Source organism: Setaria viridis, chromosome 3 (assembly GCF_005286985.2).
Source record: "Setaria viridis chromosome 3, Setaria_viridis_v4.0, whole genome shotgun sequence".
Classification (NCBI taxonomy): Eukaryota; Viridiplantae; Streptophyta; class Magnoliopsida; order Poales; family Poaceae; genus Setaria; species Setaria viridis.
The window spans coordinates 33,142,721-33,155,549 of NC_048265.2; the positions used below are offsets into that span (position 1 = coordinate 33,142,721).

Below are 12,829 nucleotides of genomic sequence, written 5' to 3' on the forward strand. Positions count from 1 at the left end.
GATGTGACAGCGGGCAGGTAGCAAGGGGGTGCACCATGGCGTGCTGTGCGGGTCATGATGGCTCCGCTGGCTGAGGCGATGAAAAGGTGGCTTCTTGGGTGAGGCTTATCGGGACGACCCATTGGTCCATAGCCGTCGCCCCTGCCCCCTGCACAGCGTCGGGCGTGGGTGGAGGAGCGTGCGCGTCGCATCGGTGTGGCGCGCATTTAATGCTCCGCATGCGCTGGCCCTCGCCTGCTCCTCTCACTAGGGGAGGCCGGCGGCTATCCCTGATACGGCGCGGCTCCTGCCCCTCTGGGCCCCACACGGGGAAGTCGGAGAAGTACCGCATTCCCCCGCCCGACCCCGAGGTCAGAAGGTTAGAGAGGGGCAGTCCTATATGTCTTCCGGAAGGTAGACTCATCGTCTTTAAAGCCCATATACAATATTTTTTTTAACATCCATCAGCATTTGTCGATATTCATCAATATTTTTTTAAGAAAAATCTGATTTAACATTTTTACATTCACCAACATTATTGCTCACTAATTTTTTATGTGCACCAATTTTTTTCACTCACCAACATTTTTTCTCAACATTTTTTTGACATTTACCAACTCTTTTATGTAGAAAAATATTTAGATAATTCATCTAAAATGTTGAGATAGCTTATTGGGTCGTTGTGAGCCAATTATTGGGCTACTCCTCGATTATAGATGTTTAGTTATCTATCCCCCGAAGATGGATAGGATTTCCTGATCAGAGAGTGGGCTGTCCCCATGCTTTGTGGGCTGTCCCCATGCTTTGTATGGCTTGGGTCGCGTGGGCCGTTGGAGGTATTGGAGAGTTGCTCCCATGGGGGTAGGGAGGGTACCCGTAGTACACGCACCCGTAACTGAGTTAGTTCCGACGGTGCATAAAATTTGCTTTCATATACTTATTGGCCTCAACATGGTCTACAAGGTGAATCTTGGTTTACATAACAAAGCTTTTATACTATAACAAATATAAGCAGTTTAATGCTGTTTATAAAGTGAAAATTTGACTACCAATAGACATTATTTGAAATGGACAAGGCTATATAATATAAAAACACTTTTCATGATTTATCTAGCAGCACAACCTTGCATCAAAAAACGGGTTGCATTTTTTGTTACTTATGACCAAAGCTAAAAAGGTTTTAACTTACAGTAAACCTAAAACTACATGATCAGATGGAGTAGCACATGTTACCGTATAACAAATCTTAAATTATCTCTAATAATTTCACATGATACAAGCAATATATATTTCCTGTCTCCAGTAATTTTGGAAGATCCTTTTGAACTAAAAAAACTCCTTTTTCACGTGTATATATAGCGGGTGCAATTTCGCAAGAAAGGAATCAAGTTCTTGCATCTCTTTCCTTCCTTTGAATTCTAATAAAGCAATGTCAACACCTAAAGAAGCGCAGATGTTTTATAGCATGCCAAATTGGTTTCCATAATTTGCCACGCAAACATTCGCTACAACTTAGACAAACATCTGCAAGACAATGGGATGGCTCTAGGAGAGATGTCGAAGTTGCATTGCTTAAATGGCAATGGAGCCCTGAACTCATAGTGTCGGACCTAGTACTTGTAGCCTGCTGGATCATAAATACAATCAGATCCCAGCTAGAGCATCTGAGCAAGCATTGCACATTTGCATGGAATGGCATGTTCAGATACCGCAGGAAAATGTCAAACAATGGCCATGCCTGGGCCCAACACTAGTCTACTCAACAACCCTAATAACTACCATGATGAGTGACAGGTCAAGAGAGCAGCACACAAGTTTTAGCTGGACGGCTTGGGGGGTTCTGGTACTTCTGTTGCTGCTTTGGAGAGCTCAAGTGAAACAGGGCAGTGATCACTACCATAGAATCCTGCAAGAATGAAAGAAAAATTATTTTTTGACATGATAGTTAAAAATGTTGCTACTTCAATTTTCTTGAAATGCTTTTCTCTAATAATTATATACTCATATATCACAGAAACAATAAGCATTTGTTTGAGACATTAGATTGAAAACAGTGTCATTGGGATTTGGAAAAAAAAACAAGCACTTCTATATGTTTCTGGAGAAAAAAACAGAACAAGTATTTGCAAAACATCTATCATTTGCATTATGAGGAGTAAAGGAAAATTGTCTCCCTTCCCTCTCGCTCCCTTTACACCCACCAAACATAGCTTGGAATTTGTGGAGCCAATTGAAGCCTGGCACCACTTCCATCAGGTCCAATGATTGGAATCAGATCCAAGCCCAGTATTTCTCCTCTTGGCACCCCATACACAATCACACTAGAGATGCTCCATTAACAGTAATATTTTAATTCTAGCAAACAATTTCATTCTACCTAGAATGCTGATTTGATATGGCTTAACAAAAATGACAAAACCAAGCACTCAACCAATCTTACCGACATATCTTGACAGTTTCATAGTTTAGTATATAGGTTTTCTTCATTAGCCAATTTACTACTCCCTCCTTTTTAAAATATAAGGCACAGTTTGACCGGTGCAGTCTCCAACGTGACACTTTAACCATTCATATCTCATATATTATAATGTTCATGATCATGAAACTGTCATTATATGTAAGTGTTTTCAAATATGTCTCCAATGATACAAAATTTGTAGGGTACTATTACAAATTCGTTGACTAATTGATAGTCAAAGATTACAAGTTTGAATCGGTTGCATGCGCCTTACAAAAAGAAAAGGAAGTGTCACTTTTTGTACTTTGCCACATATCAACTACAGGTGACAGAAAATTGATTTGAATGAGAATCTCCAGAGTTTCATGTACCATATCACGACGCAAAAAAAGCTAGGCAATATTTTAACTTCTTACCTTCTAATTCAATTCCACGGCCATGCATTTCACATGAAATTACTCTGCCCTTCAATTGTTCTGAAACAATGAAATAGTCGATCCTCATTCTCTTTCCCCGGTACCTGGAGGAATATAGTCAAGTTAATTTCACTGAGAAAAAGACAAAGAAAAAAGATACTGTATTAGCAGTTGAATAGTGGAACAGATATCCATTAATTATTACATAATAAAGATAATTTCAAAGATCATTTTTGTTCGACACCTTAGTTTCTGGACCAATTATGTGAATAATAAAATGAAGAAAAATAACAATCTTATGGACAGTACTGTGGGCACATAAATAATATTATAATTGATTTTTTGCATTGAAACATACACAAGAATTCAAGATAGCTGAATCCCTATTGCATATCTGTTCAACATAGATGTTAGTTCTTTTCACAAATTGCTACCTCCTTTGATTCTAAAAATAAGTCCATTAGAACATTGGAACAGTCAACAACACAGTACTTTCAATCTTCAATTACATATATCCATAAAAGTATACCATTTCAAATAGCACGAATTATGAATTATGCAAGTATATTTCATGATGAACATAGTAACATCAACCTTATGTTGTCAACCTATGTGATCTTTTTAGCTATTTAATGGTCAAAGCTAAGAAGGCTTGAGTGCTTGACTTAGGACAAACCTAAATGGACTTACATTTAGAACAGAGGTAGCAAACTGTAAATTAAGATTTAAGTATGAAGAAACCATATGTAAGGGATTAGGGTTGCTCAAAGATGTAAAAGAGAACAGCAGACATGTGAGAAGATTACATGCTACAATACCTAGAGAATATCTCAAGGAACAAATGAAGACCAGCACAATAAAAACAAATGTTCCTTACTTGCCAATTGGATGACCGGACCAAGAGAAGCCACTGTCCATGTCTTTTTCTTTATGCAGGTGTCTGTAAGCATCTACCAGCTTTCCCCTGCATATCCAGGTTGTTCTTCTATAAGTTATTAAACTTCAAAGAAACAACTAATATAACACTAAAGTAATGCCTCCCCGAAATCAAGCAAAGCCCTTCTTGATTTAAGTGCTGCTCTGAATTTCTTGTTAAAATATCATTGCTAAAACTTTCATCAGCTTGAAAACAGTTTTCCTCAAGAAAGCCATATGCTATGTGATGCTCTGTTTGGTTTACAAATGTGGTGTTTAAACTGCAACTGAACTTCGGGAAAAGTTCACGGAGAGCTGCGTCTGTCTTTTTCAGGGTTTTAGCTCGAGTAAGGTACCACAACCCACCTTGCTAAAAATAAGATCTTATAAAATCATAGATTCTCAAATATAATGGCAAGTGACATGCTTCTACACAAGAATAACCGACTTTTCAAGTCTTGCTGAACTTGAACTACTCAAATATTCAAAAAACACAATGTACAAAATAGCGGGCTATAGCAAGGCTATAGCGGTTGATGCTAGCTGCCGCTACAACAGCGTTGTACTAATTAGCGGGCTATAGCGGCGCTATAGTGGGCTATAGCGGAGCTACAGCGGTTGAGCACAGCTCTACGCTAAATCCCATAGCCCGCTATTTTGTACATTGAAAAAACATCATATGTTTATGCTTGTATCACCGTTCATATTGATATTGGTATAGACACAGATATGCTAGTATGTTCAAGCTCATATCAATTTAACAGCCTGAGCTAATCCACAAACGTCTGGCTGAGGTAGAATGAGTTCCAGAACAAAATATAGCTCATTTCTATATGGGAGACTGATCAATACTGTTATGCATCTTTTCTTAAGCATCCATATTAGTTGGTGCACAGTGGTAACTACAACAAACATGAAATTTTATTTTTACGAGACCGGATGGATCAGAACATAAAAATTTGACATCAAGTTCTTTTCTTTCTTGAATCGACAACTAATTTCAAAAGCATTGCCAACGTAACTAGTTATAATTGCCCAAAGATAATAGAAGAAAACAGTGTTCAATAATACAATGCATTAGTTTTCACCTACTGGGACAATATGTTGCCAAAGCGACGCCTCTCTGCTAGGGTGAATCCTGGCTGTCCACAGTCCTGCAGATTACAAAGAGACTTCATTGTACTAATGGAATATCCAACCTATACACCACTAAAATGATACAGGAAGTCCAATAGAACTAGAAGAAGCAGTCAAATGTGAAATTACACAATTTGAGAATATGACGTCCTCTGAAAGTCTAGTACATCATTGTCATGAACTAAATTTTGAACTGAATCTGAGATGTTAAGACAATCAAATTATAGGATCAAATAGTAAATTATCTTGAATCTCTTTTTTTTACCGAAGTCAGCAGGGGAAGCCCCTACCTATTTTTTTTATAATTTTTTTATTCCCGACCCATTTAATTCGCTCCCACGGGGAGTTGAACCCGGGCCTGCTGGGTGCTACTCAGGTGCTCTAACCACTAGGCTAGAGGCCCTTTCGCATCTTGAATCTCTTTAACATCAATGTAGTGTTTTTTTAGTCAACTGAGACCTTATTATGTTGATGTCCTATTGTGGTGCATAAGTTTGTTATATTTACACAATTTTTTGTGTAAAACTTAGGGACTGGTTTGGATCCCCCCTTTTTTTTTCTCGAACAAGCAGAAGAGCTGTGCATCATTATATTAAAGAAAAAAAGAGGGTATAAGAACCCTTACAAACACATCCCACACACACAGCTTGTCAATTTATGTTCGCGTCTTTGAGAGACACTAGGACGCGACCTTGACCTGAAAATACCTAAACATCCTGCCCAGGGGCCAGGGACAACAATTTCCTTGTTTTTGAGGAAGAACCAAATTGGTTTGTTGTGCACAAGCTTGTCCACTAAGGTTGAACAGAAAGAACACAAACATGACCTCATTAGAGGCCAAGTCTATAACTAAAAAATAATAAATACGGTACTCATAACCAGGAAGCGGAGCGAAAGCTCTTCCTACAGGAACAGAGAAACATTAATACACCAAAGAATCATCTGTAGAATTCTCCAGCGTTGTTCGAGAAAAAAAACATCTGTAGAAAGAAAGCTCATGGCCAGCAATGCATAGACGAAGTAACCATGACAAGGGACATGGCATACCACACCAGCAATAAGACATAACACTCATCAGCCAAATGGCCCATCAATCTAGCAGAAACCTATGGAGTCTGCTAGTAGTACTGTAGGCCTTTTGTGTTGCCCAAAAAAGTTGCAGCAAGCAAATTGCTGATGATAATTTACAGCCTTCTGTAAGAACAAAAGCAGAAGTGACAATTTTACTCTATCAAAGCTGGGTTTCTGTAAGACCATGAACGGAAGTGATAATTTTAGTCTCTATAAAAGCTGAATGACAAATCAGCACATTTGCTCCCTATTGTGTACCTTAAAATTCCAATCCAAGGAACAAATCCACCAAAGAAGATTACAGAATATAGAACCTATTAATATACTTCTAGACAGTAGGCAACAACAGAAGAGGTTCAAGACAGTTCCACATCAGCTGATCTTCATGTCTCGAGCCCATCCAATGAGCACAAATGCATGTCTACTAAATCGAAAAAGGATAGAATTACCACTCAATGTAAGGGTTAAATTCTAGTTTCAATCCATTAAGCTTCTAATTGATGCAGTCAAGTAGAAATGCTATTTTAGGTTCTGACAGGTGATTGTGAGATAGTGTTTTGATCAGGTAAGTGCCACTGAACATCCAGTCCTAGCAAAAAACCTTTTTGTCACAAAAGACCTACAAGCACTAGCAAAGGTTTATAAGCTTTTGGATATGTAATAAAATGGATATATCAGTATTATTTTCATTTGTGGGGGTAGACTGGATTTCTCAGACCTTTGCAAAGCTAATACTTATGCTCTCATTTTTTCGCCTCAACATTTAGTATAATCTGGAGTCATGAAGTAGAAACAAAGAAGCTACAATATGCTTTAAAGATGGATAATAGGCCATTTCAGATTGGAATCCTAACGAAACAAGTTTCGGTTGAAAGTCTCAATCGAAGATAGAACTCTTATGGTTATTGTGATTAAGACAATCCTACAGGAATTCAGAGAAGGGGTTAGGGATCAACGAATACTACCATAGTGGAGTCAGACTCACAAGATATAAAGCGCAAGACCTACTCTGCCCCCAAGCCACATGATGGATTTACATAGAATGTGTTTGGTTGCTTGTATCGTTTGGTTCATGTATGAAATGGTTCAAAATAATAATGATCTTTTTGTTTGGGTGGGTGAATTGTACCAACTCATCCATGATGAAGCTATCCCACTTAATACATTATTCTACTAATAGAAGTGAACCATATGGTACAAGCAAATTGGTTGAACCCCACCATCTAGGATCATCCATCCATACATCATGTGGTGCATGCAACCAAACACACCCATAAACAACAGAAAACCAAAATAAAGCAACGACACGGATCTTAAAGACAGGAGGAGGGCAGAGACAGGAATGTGATCTCACAGGGTATAAAATTATCGATTTTGACCTTTTCACGCATAGGATTTGTGCTTTAGAGTGCGGACTTCACTACTAAAACCCAGAACAAGAAAAGTGTATGTAACAAAACAAAACTTATGTGATCTATGAGTCAATATATAATGAACTATGCTTAGCCTATTTTCTAGAATTTCCAAGCGGTTGCACTTAGCTAGCAGGTAAAAATAGATGATGGATTTCACCGCATTACAAGAAACCGACCACCGATGCATGATAACAGCACGCACTAGCTAAACTGGATTCATGTAAAGATGTCCGAGGGTTGCATGTGTAAAGAAAACATTACCTCTTTATTTGGTGGGGTATATCCATTCTGCTTAGCACTACTAAAAAAATCAGGATGGCTGACATCGATTTCTTCATGACTGGAATATTCAAATACAAGTGAAGTATAAGAGCTAAAATTCATTAGTGGAAATGTCTTATTGGCATAGCAAACACGAATGTTCAAATTAAAATCAATCAAAACAATATGGAATCATCGTGAGTTCCTGGGCTCATCCACATTTCATGAATTGGAGTTCGGCGTCGTGTGTTGAAGCAGAAAAGGACGTAGATCTGTGCAGTTTTCTGGTGCCGCGGTGGACATCTCACAGAAGCCCTCAGCAGAGGCAGCACAGGATGCTCTCTGCGGTGGCATGGGAAACGATGGAGTCACGCCCGAGCACACGAAGCAAGATGGAATTAGCCTTTCCCTTTTTAACCCAGGAAAGTTAGGTAGCTATAACTAGGCTTCACTGGATTTAACCAGATTTGCAGATTCTAATTCCACATGGACCCCAAACAGATGACCCAACAATCATATTCTAATTCAGACTAATTCTAAGGATCCAAAAGGACTCTCAAGGTTTTCTGGGTATTAAATTATTAATGCTATGTTATAAACCAGACAATCCTTTTTCTGGGGATGAATTTAGATACTATGAAAAGCGTTGCATGAAGATTCATTGCATGGTACAAGAAGCAGAATGTAAAATATTTATGTAGGTAAGGACTTTTTTCAATGAGAAATCCTTCTCTTGATTACCTGACATTCAAGTCCCCACACCAGATTAAGGGTTTGTCTACACATTGAACAAATTCCAGCATTCTCTTGTCCCACTTACGTCTTCTTTGAAATGAATTTTCCTCCTCCTTCCATCCATTGTTTGGAGCATAAGTGTTCAGTAAGAGAAACGATTCAAATTCCACAATTATAACACGCCCATCCGTTTCATGCTTTGAAGCTGAAAAATATGGGAAACTGAAATCTAAGGAAGAATAGTATCACATGTGAAATTTAATTATGTAAAGGCAAGATGCCCGTTTGTTAAAGAAGCTTGCTGGCCTGGACCATGTCATCCCTTTGTTTAAGTTTTCATACACAAAAATGTGCATAAACATACATCTAGAGAAGATGAACAGGTACACAGTCAAAAAGACATGCCATGAGTTTTTTCCCCACAATTATTCTTGCAATGACTATCCTAGTTCTAGACTAGTTACACCTTCAAGTCAAAGTGACCATAATGCTTTCTCTTAGGACTTGTTTAACACTGATTGAATACAGCCACATGCTCCCTAGCCCCTAACATAAGAACACGAGTATTCGCTGTCATGGTTTGCAAGGTGATTTGTTTTGCTATGACTTTCAACTACAGAACTAGTAAGTGTTCTTGTTCTGAGATTTTTCTATTTTTTAATTAAAAACATCAACAAGTTTGGATGAGAATGTTGTGTCATATAACTAGCTTACCAATTCACAAGTGGTAAACTAAACCAGATCCTTTAAAGCAGGGCAGGGAACATTATGCATGGAGCATGTGAATATGCTGGCAACAGAAGATATAATTATGAAAGAATAATCTGAAGTCATATCCATACTTACATGTTTTATCCAAGTTAAAAGACACCTTCTTAGGTTCAAACTTTTTCTTTATAAACATAGCTGTTCCTGCATATTTTGAATCTGAAAGAGACCACCAGACACGGTAGTCTTTGAAAGGTGAACTCGATAAAGCACGCAGAACTACCTGCATGACATCAAGAAGTGTGACTGTGACAACTTTGCAATCGAGCCCACTGATTGCAATGTAACAAAGCTGAAAAAAAAAAGTAGTAGTCCAGCAACTTGCTAGTGTTATCCAAACATAACTTCATATTAGTTCAAAATACTTTTCTGCTCGCACAGTTCACTAAATTTCTTATGTTTTGATCTCTTAATTGAGAATGAAACACATTCCAAATGCGCAATTGACAAATATAACTACAGTTCAGAGGACAGGCCATACTGCGTGGCTTGAAAAATTGAAGTTTCCACATCCACATAGGTAAAGTGACGATACAGAAATTCCTGTGACTACTGAGTACTGACTACTGATGTAAGTGGTGTAGTGTCCATAATAGGTTCAACTGGTAGCGTATGATAAAAAATAGAGCCAATCTCAAATAATCTAGTATCCTCTAAAGATCAAGATGATAAAATCCATTTTAATGGATGCAAGTGATAGAAATTCTAGCTTTAGATAATAATCCAAAAGAACATAATAGATACAGTTCAACATATTGGCAGAAAGTACATAAATCTTTGCAAATCTTCTGAAACCTGCTTTTCATCCCGTGATGAGTTTGTGTCATCTTTCAGTTCACTAGGATTTTTAGGTGCCCCTTTGGAACCAGCCGCCGGCATCCGCACTTCCTGGAAAAGATGTACAATTAATATCCTTAACGGATTTATATTAATCATATATAATTAAAGATGCATTTCTGAAGCCTGGCCAAAACAAAATGTGGCCTACTGAGCAATGAAAAGGACGATATGTTAATGGGGGTTAAATGCTGGCATGATAAACCCAGACAGCCAAAACTTGAAGAACAGAAGAAGGCTAGTACCATTTTACAGATAGACTTAGAACAATGCCCAAAAGACAGGAGAGATAGAAAGGACAGAGAACTTCCATTTAGCAGACCAACTTAAACCTTCAACTTACTAGGGATAAGATCCTTCTCCTAATAAAGATAATAAATTGCAAAGACAAACAAGTTAAAGCATAACAAATGCTGCTCGCATAAGTCAAGTAAAGACTTCTTGGCAACATGCAGCTGTCACAGGCAGCAACAATGGTCATAACCACAGCTCCAAAATGAGCTGCTTCATAAGGAGGGGAGAAGTTCAGATGAGCAGAACAAGGCCAGACATATGGCCCATGGGCAAGCACTAACAGCAGCAACAGTTATCTATTTAGCAAACTATTAACTTAAAAGATAGAATCTAATGACACAAATAACAGTAGGAGGTCAAAGTTTTGTATGTTCGGGACTGACTCTATGTAAGTTATCTTTTGTCTGACTAAGTTTCTTGCTCAAAAACTGGTGAACTCCATTGTTATTGTTATTTGAGATGTCATATCATAGGAAAAGAAAAAAAATAAACCTGAAATATCCACCTTTTCCATTACCTTTTTCCATTTGTTCCAAACTGGGATAAGATAAAGCGACATCCTATGAACTATTGTTAAGAAGTTGTAGGTTTAGGACCTCACGTCCTCTTTGCCTGCTCTCAAACAAGCCCCTGACGTAGATCTGTCTTCAATTATTTGAGTACAGGTTCTAATGGGATTAGGCCTACTTTATCCATCTAACAAATTAGTAAATTGTTGTTTTTATACGGATGTACTGGTCTTCAAAAAATTTAAGCGCAGCATACGAGTTGAAAAAGAGACACGATTTTCATGCACTAAATGTGTAAGGAAAACTAATCTAGCACCGTGACAATAATATAATGACGTCTGGAGCCAGACATCCTGAATAAAAATAGAGGTAACAACATATCCAGTGGGAAGAATGATATAAACAATGCTTAATGAGTAAGGAATATCACAGGTCTACCCATAATATTTTATCTAGAGAAATACATCCCCTTCTCGTCTAATGCAGCAAAGAAACAATTGGGATGTCAGATGTGAATACAGTATGACAAAAGCAGCACACATGCTAACGTGTTGTAAGTAGAATGTTTCGAGCTAGTATTTCATGATGAGAAGGACCAAACAAATGATTGTCCAAAGTGAACTGATCTTTTTTTTCCTTAACCATTGCCGACTCAACAAATGATTGTCCAGTTGGTTATATAAAATACCCCCACTGGTATATCCAAAAACACCACCATAGCATCTACGGAGTAGAACCTTAAAAGTGCATGTTCCAACAACTGCATAGCACGCTGGTACTTGAAAAATGCCCAACCGAATTCCCCAAAAGAGCATATTCAATTACATGGCACTACAGAAAGCACCAGCATGCCAGTGCCATCACTTGCAACAAATGCAATCAATTGCTTTTGCTTTGCCAGTGAATACAGTGCAGGGATGATGACACCCACCATAAGCATTATGATAACATCTAAAACCCTGGCCGGCCATAAGCATCAGACCAATCTCCACCTAAGCCCTTGTTTAGTTCACCCCCAACTCCCAACTTTAGCACTATGCAAAAAGAAGATCCCCCATCACATCAAACTTGCGGTACATGCATGGAGTACTAAATGTAGACGAAATTAAAAACTAATTGCACAGTTTTGTTGTACTTTGCGAGACGAATCTTTTGAGCCTAATTAGTCAATGTTTGGACAATAATTCACAAATACAAACGAAACGCTACAGTATGCTACAGTGCTGTAACAGTAATTTGGCACCTCCAAATTTTGCCAACTAAACAAGGCCTAAATAAAAATGCACCAAATCGTACAGCCCCAACCTGCTCGACGAAATGCCTGCGAGAACCCACGGTTGTTGTGGGGTGCCTACATTGCAACACACACGCCCCCGCCCACAGATCGTTCCCAACAATGGGTAACATTTTGCAGTTTAAAACCAGAAAAAAGGAATAGGGCCGAATCGAAACCCCAAATCCCTCACCTGCACGCAGATGACGTCGGGATCGAGGCGGGCGACGAACTGCGAGAAAGCGGGCCAGTCGCTCTTCATCCGAAGGAGCAGGCTGTTGGCGTTCCACGTCAGGAACTTGCACGGCTCCTCGCCGGGGCTCCCCTCCTCCCCACCGGCGCCGGTCGCGGCGGGGCCATCGCACGAGTCGGTAGCGACTGCGGGCCTCTTCTTGGCCGAGGAGCCGTCCTTGGGCACGGGCTGGAAGAAGCGCTTCATCGCCTGCGGTGGCTGTGGCGCGGCGGCAGCTCCCCGCGGCTCACTCGAGTCCTCTCCTACGATGGAGAAACCAGAGAAAGCGGGAAGGCAGATTTGTTAACGCTAACGAAGGTCGATGGCGTAAAGCTAAAAATCCACAATCTCTAACAGTACATGATCCAAACGGGCCGAATTTTTGCGAAATAAACGGGCCGAATACTATGTGGCACATAACTTTTTTCTATTGGCCCACATACCATATCTTATCTTAGTGAGCAACGCTTCTACCCTAATTTTTGTTTGGTCCAACTTCATCACTTCACCTATCCTGTTCCGATTGTTT

At 39.2% G+C, this 12,829-nt stretch overlaps 1 protein-coding gene across 5 annotated transcripts; it reads right to left on the reverse strand.

Moving 5' to 3' along the window:
• Window positions 1–1,347: 1,347 nt before the first annotated feature.
• LOC117849943 (DNA-(apurinic or apyrimidinic site) endonuclease) lies at window positions 1,348–12,594 on the reverse strand. 5 transcript variants are annotated; one of them, XM_034731691.2, is made up of 10 exons: window positions 12,262–12,589; window positions 9,951–10,043; window positions 9,234–9,378; window positions 8,394–8,592; window positions 7,872–7,994; window positions 7,653–7,731; window positions 4,861–4,922; window positions 3,731–3,817; window positions 2,854–2,957; window positions 1,348–1,885 (listed from the first exon to the last, which is right to left on the reverse strand). In XM_034731691.2, exons 1-10 carry the CDS (start codon window positions 12,505–12,507, stop codon window positions 1,797–1,799), a joined length of 1,227 nt encoding a protein of 408 aa, XP_034587582.1. In that variant the 5' UTR covers window positions 12,508–12,589; the 3' UTR covers window positions 1,348–1,796. The 5 variants fall into 5 exon arrangements, 2 of the variants coding, with proteins under 2 accessions (XP_034587582.1, XP_034587583.1); XM_034731692.2 differs by lacking the exon at window positions 7,872–7,994 and having other exon boundaries at window positions 12,262–12,587; XR_011897843.1 differs by lacking the exon at window positions 1,348–1,885 and having other exon boundaries at window positions 2,903–2,957; window positions 7,858–7,994; window positions 12,262–12,593.
• Window positions 12,595–12,829: the final 235 nt, after the last annotated feature.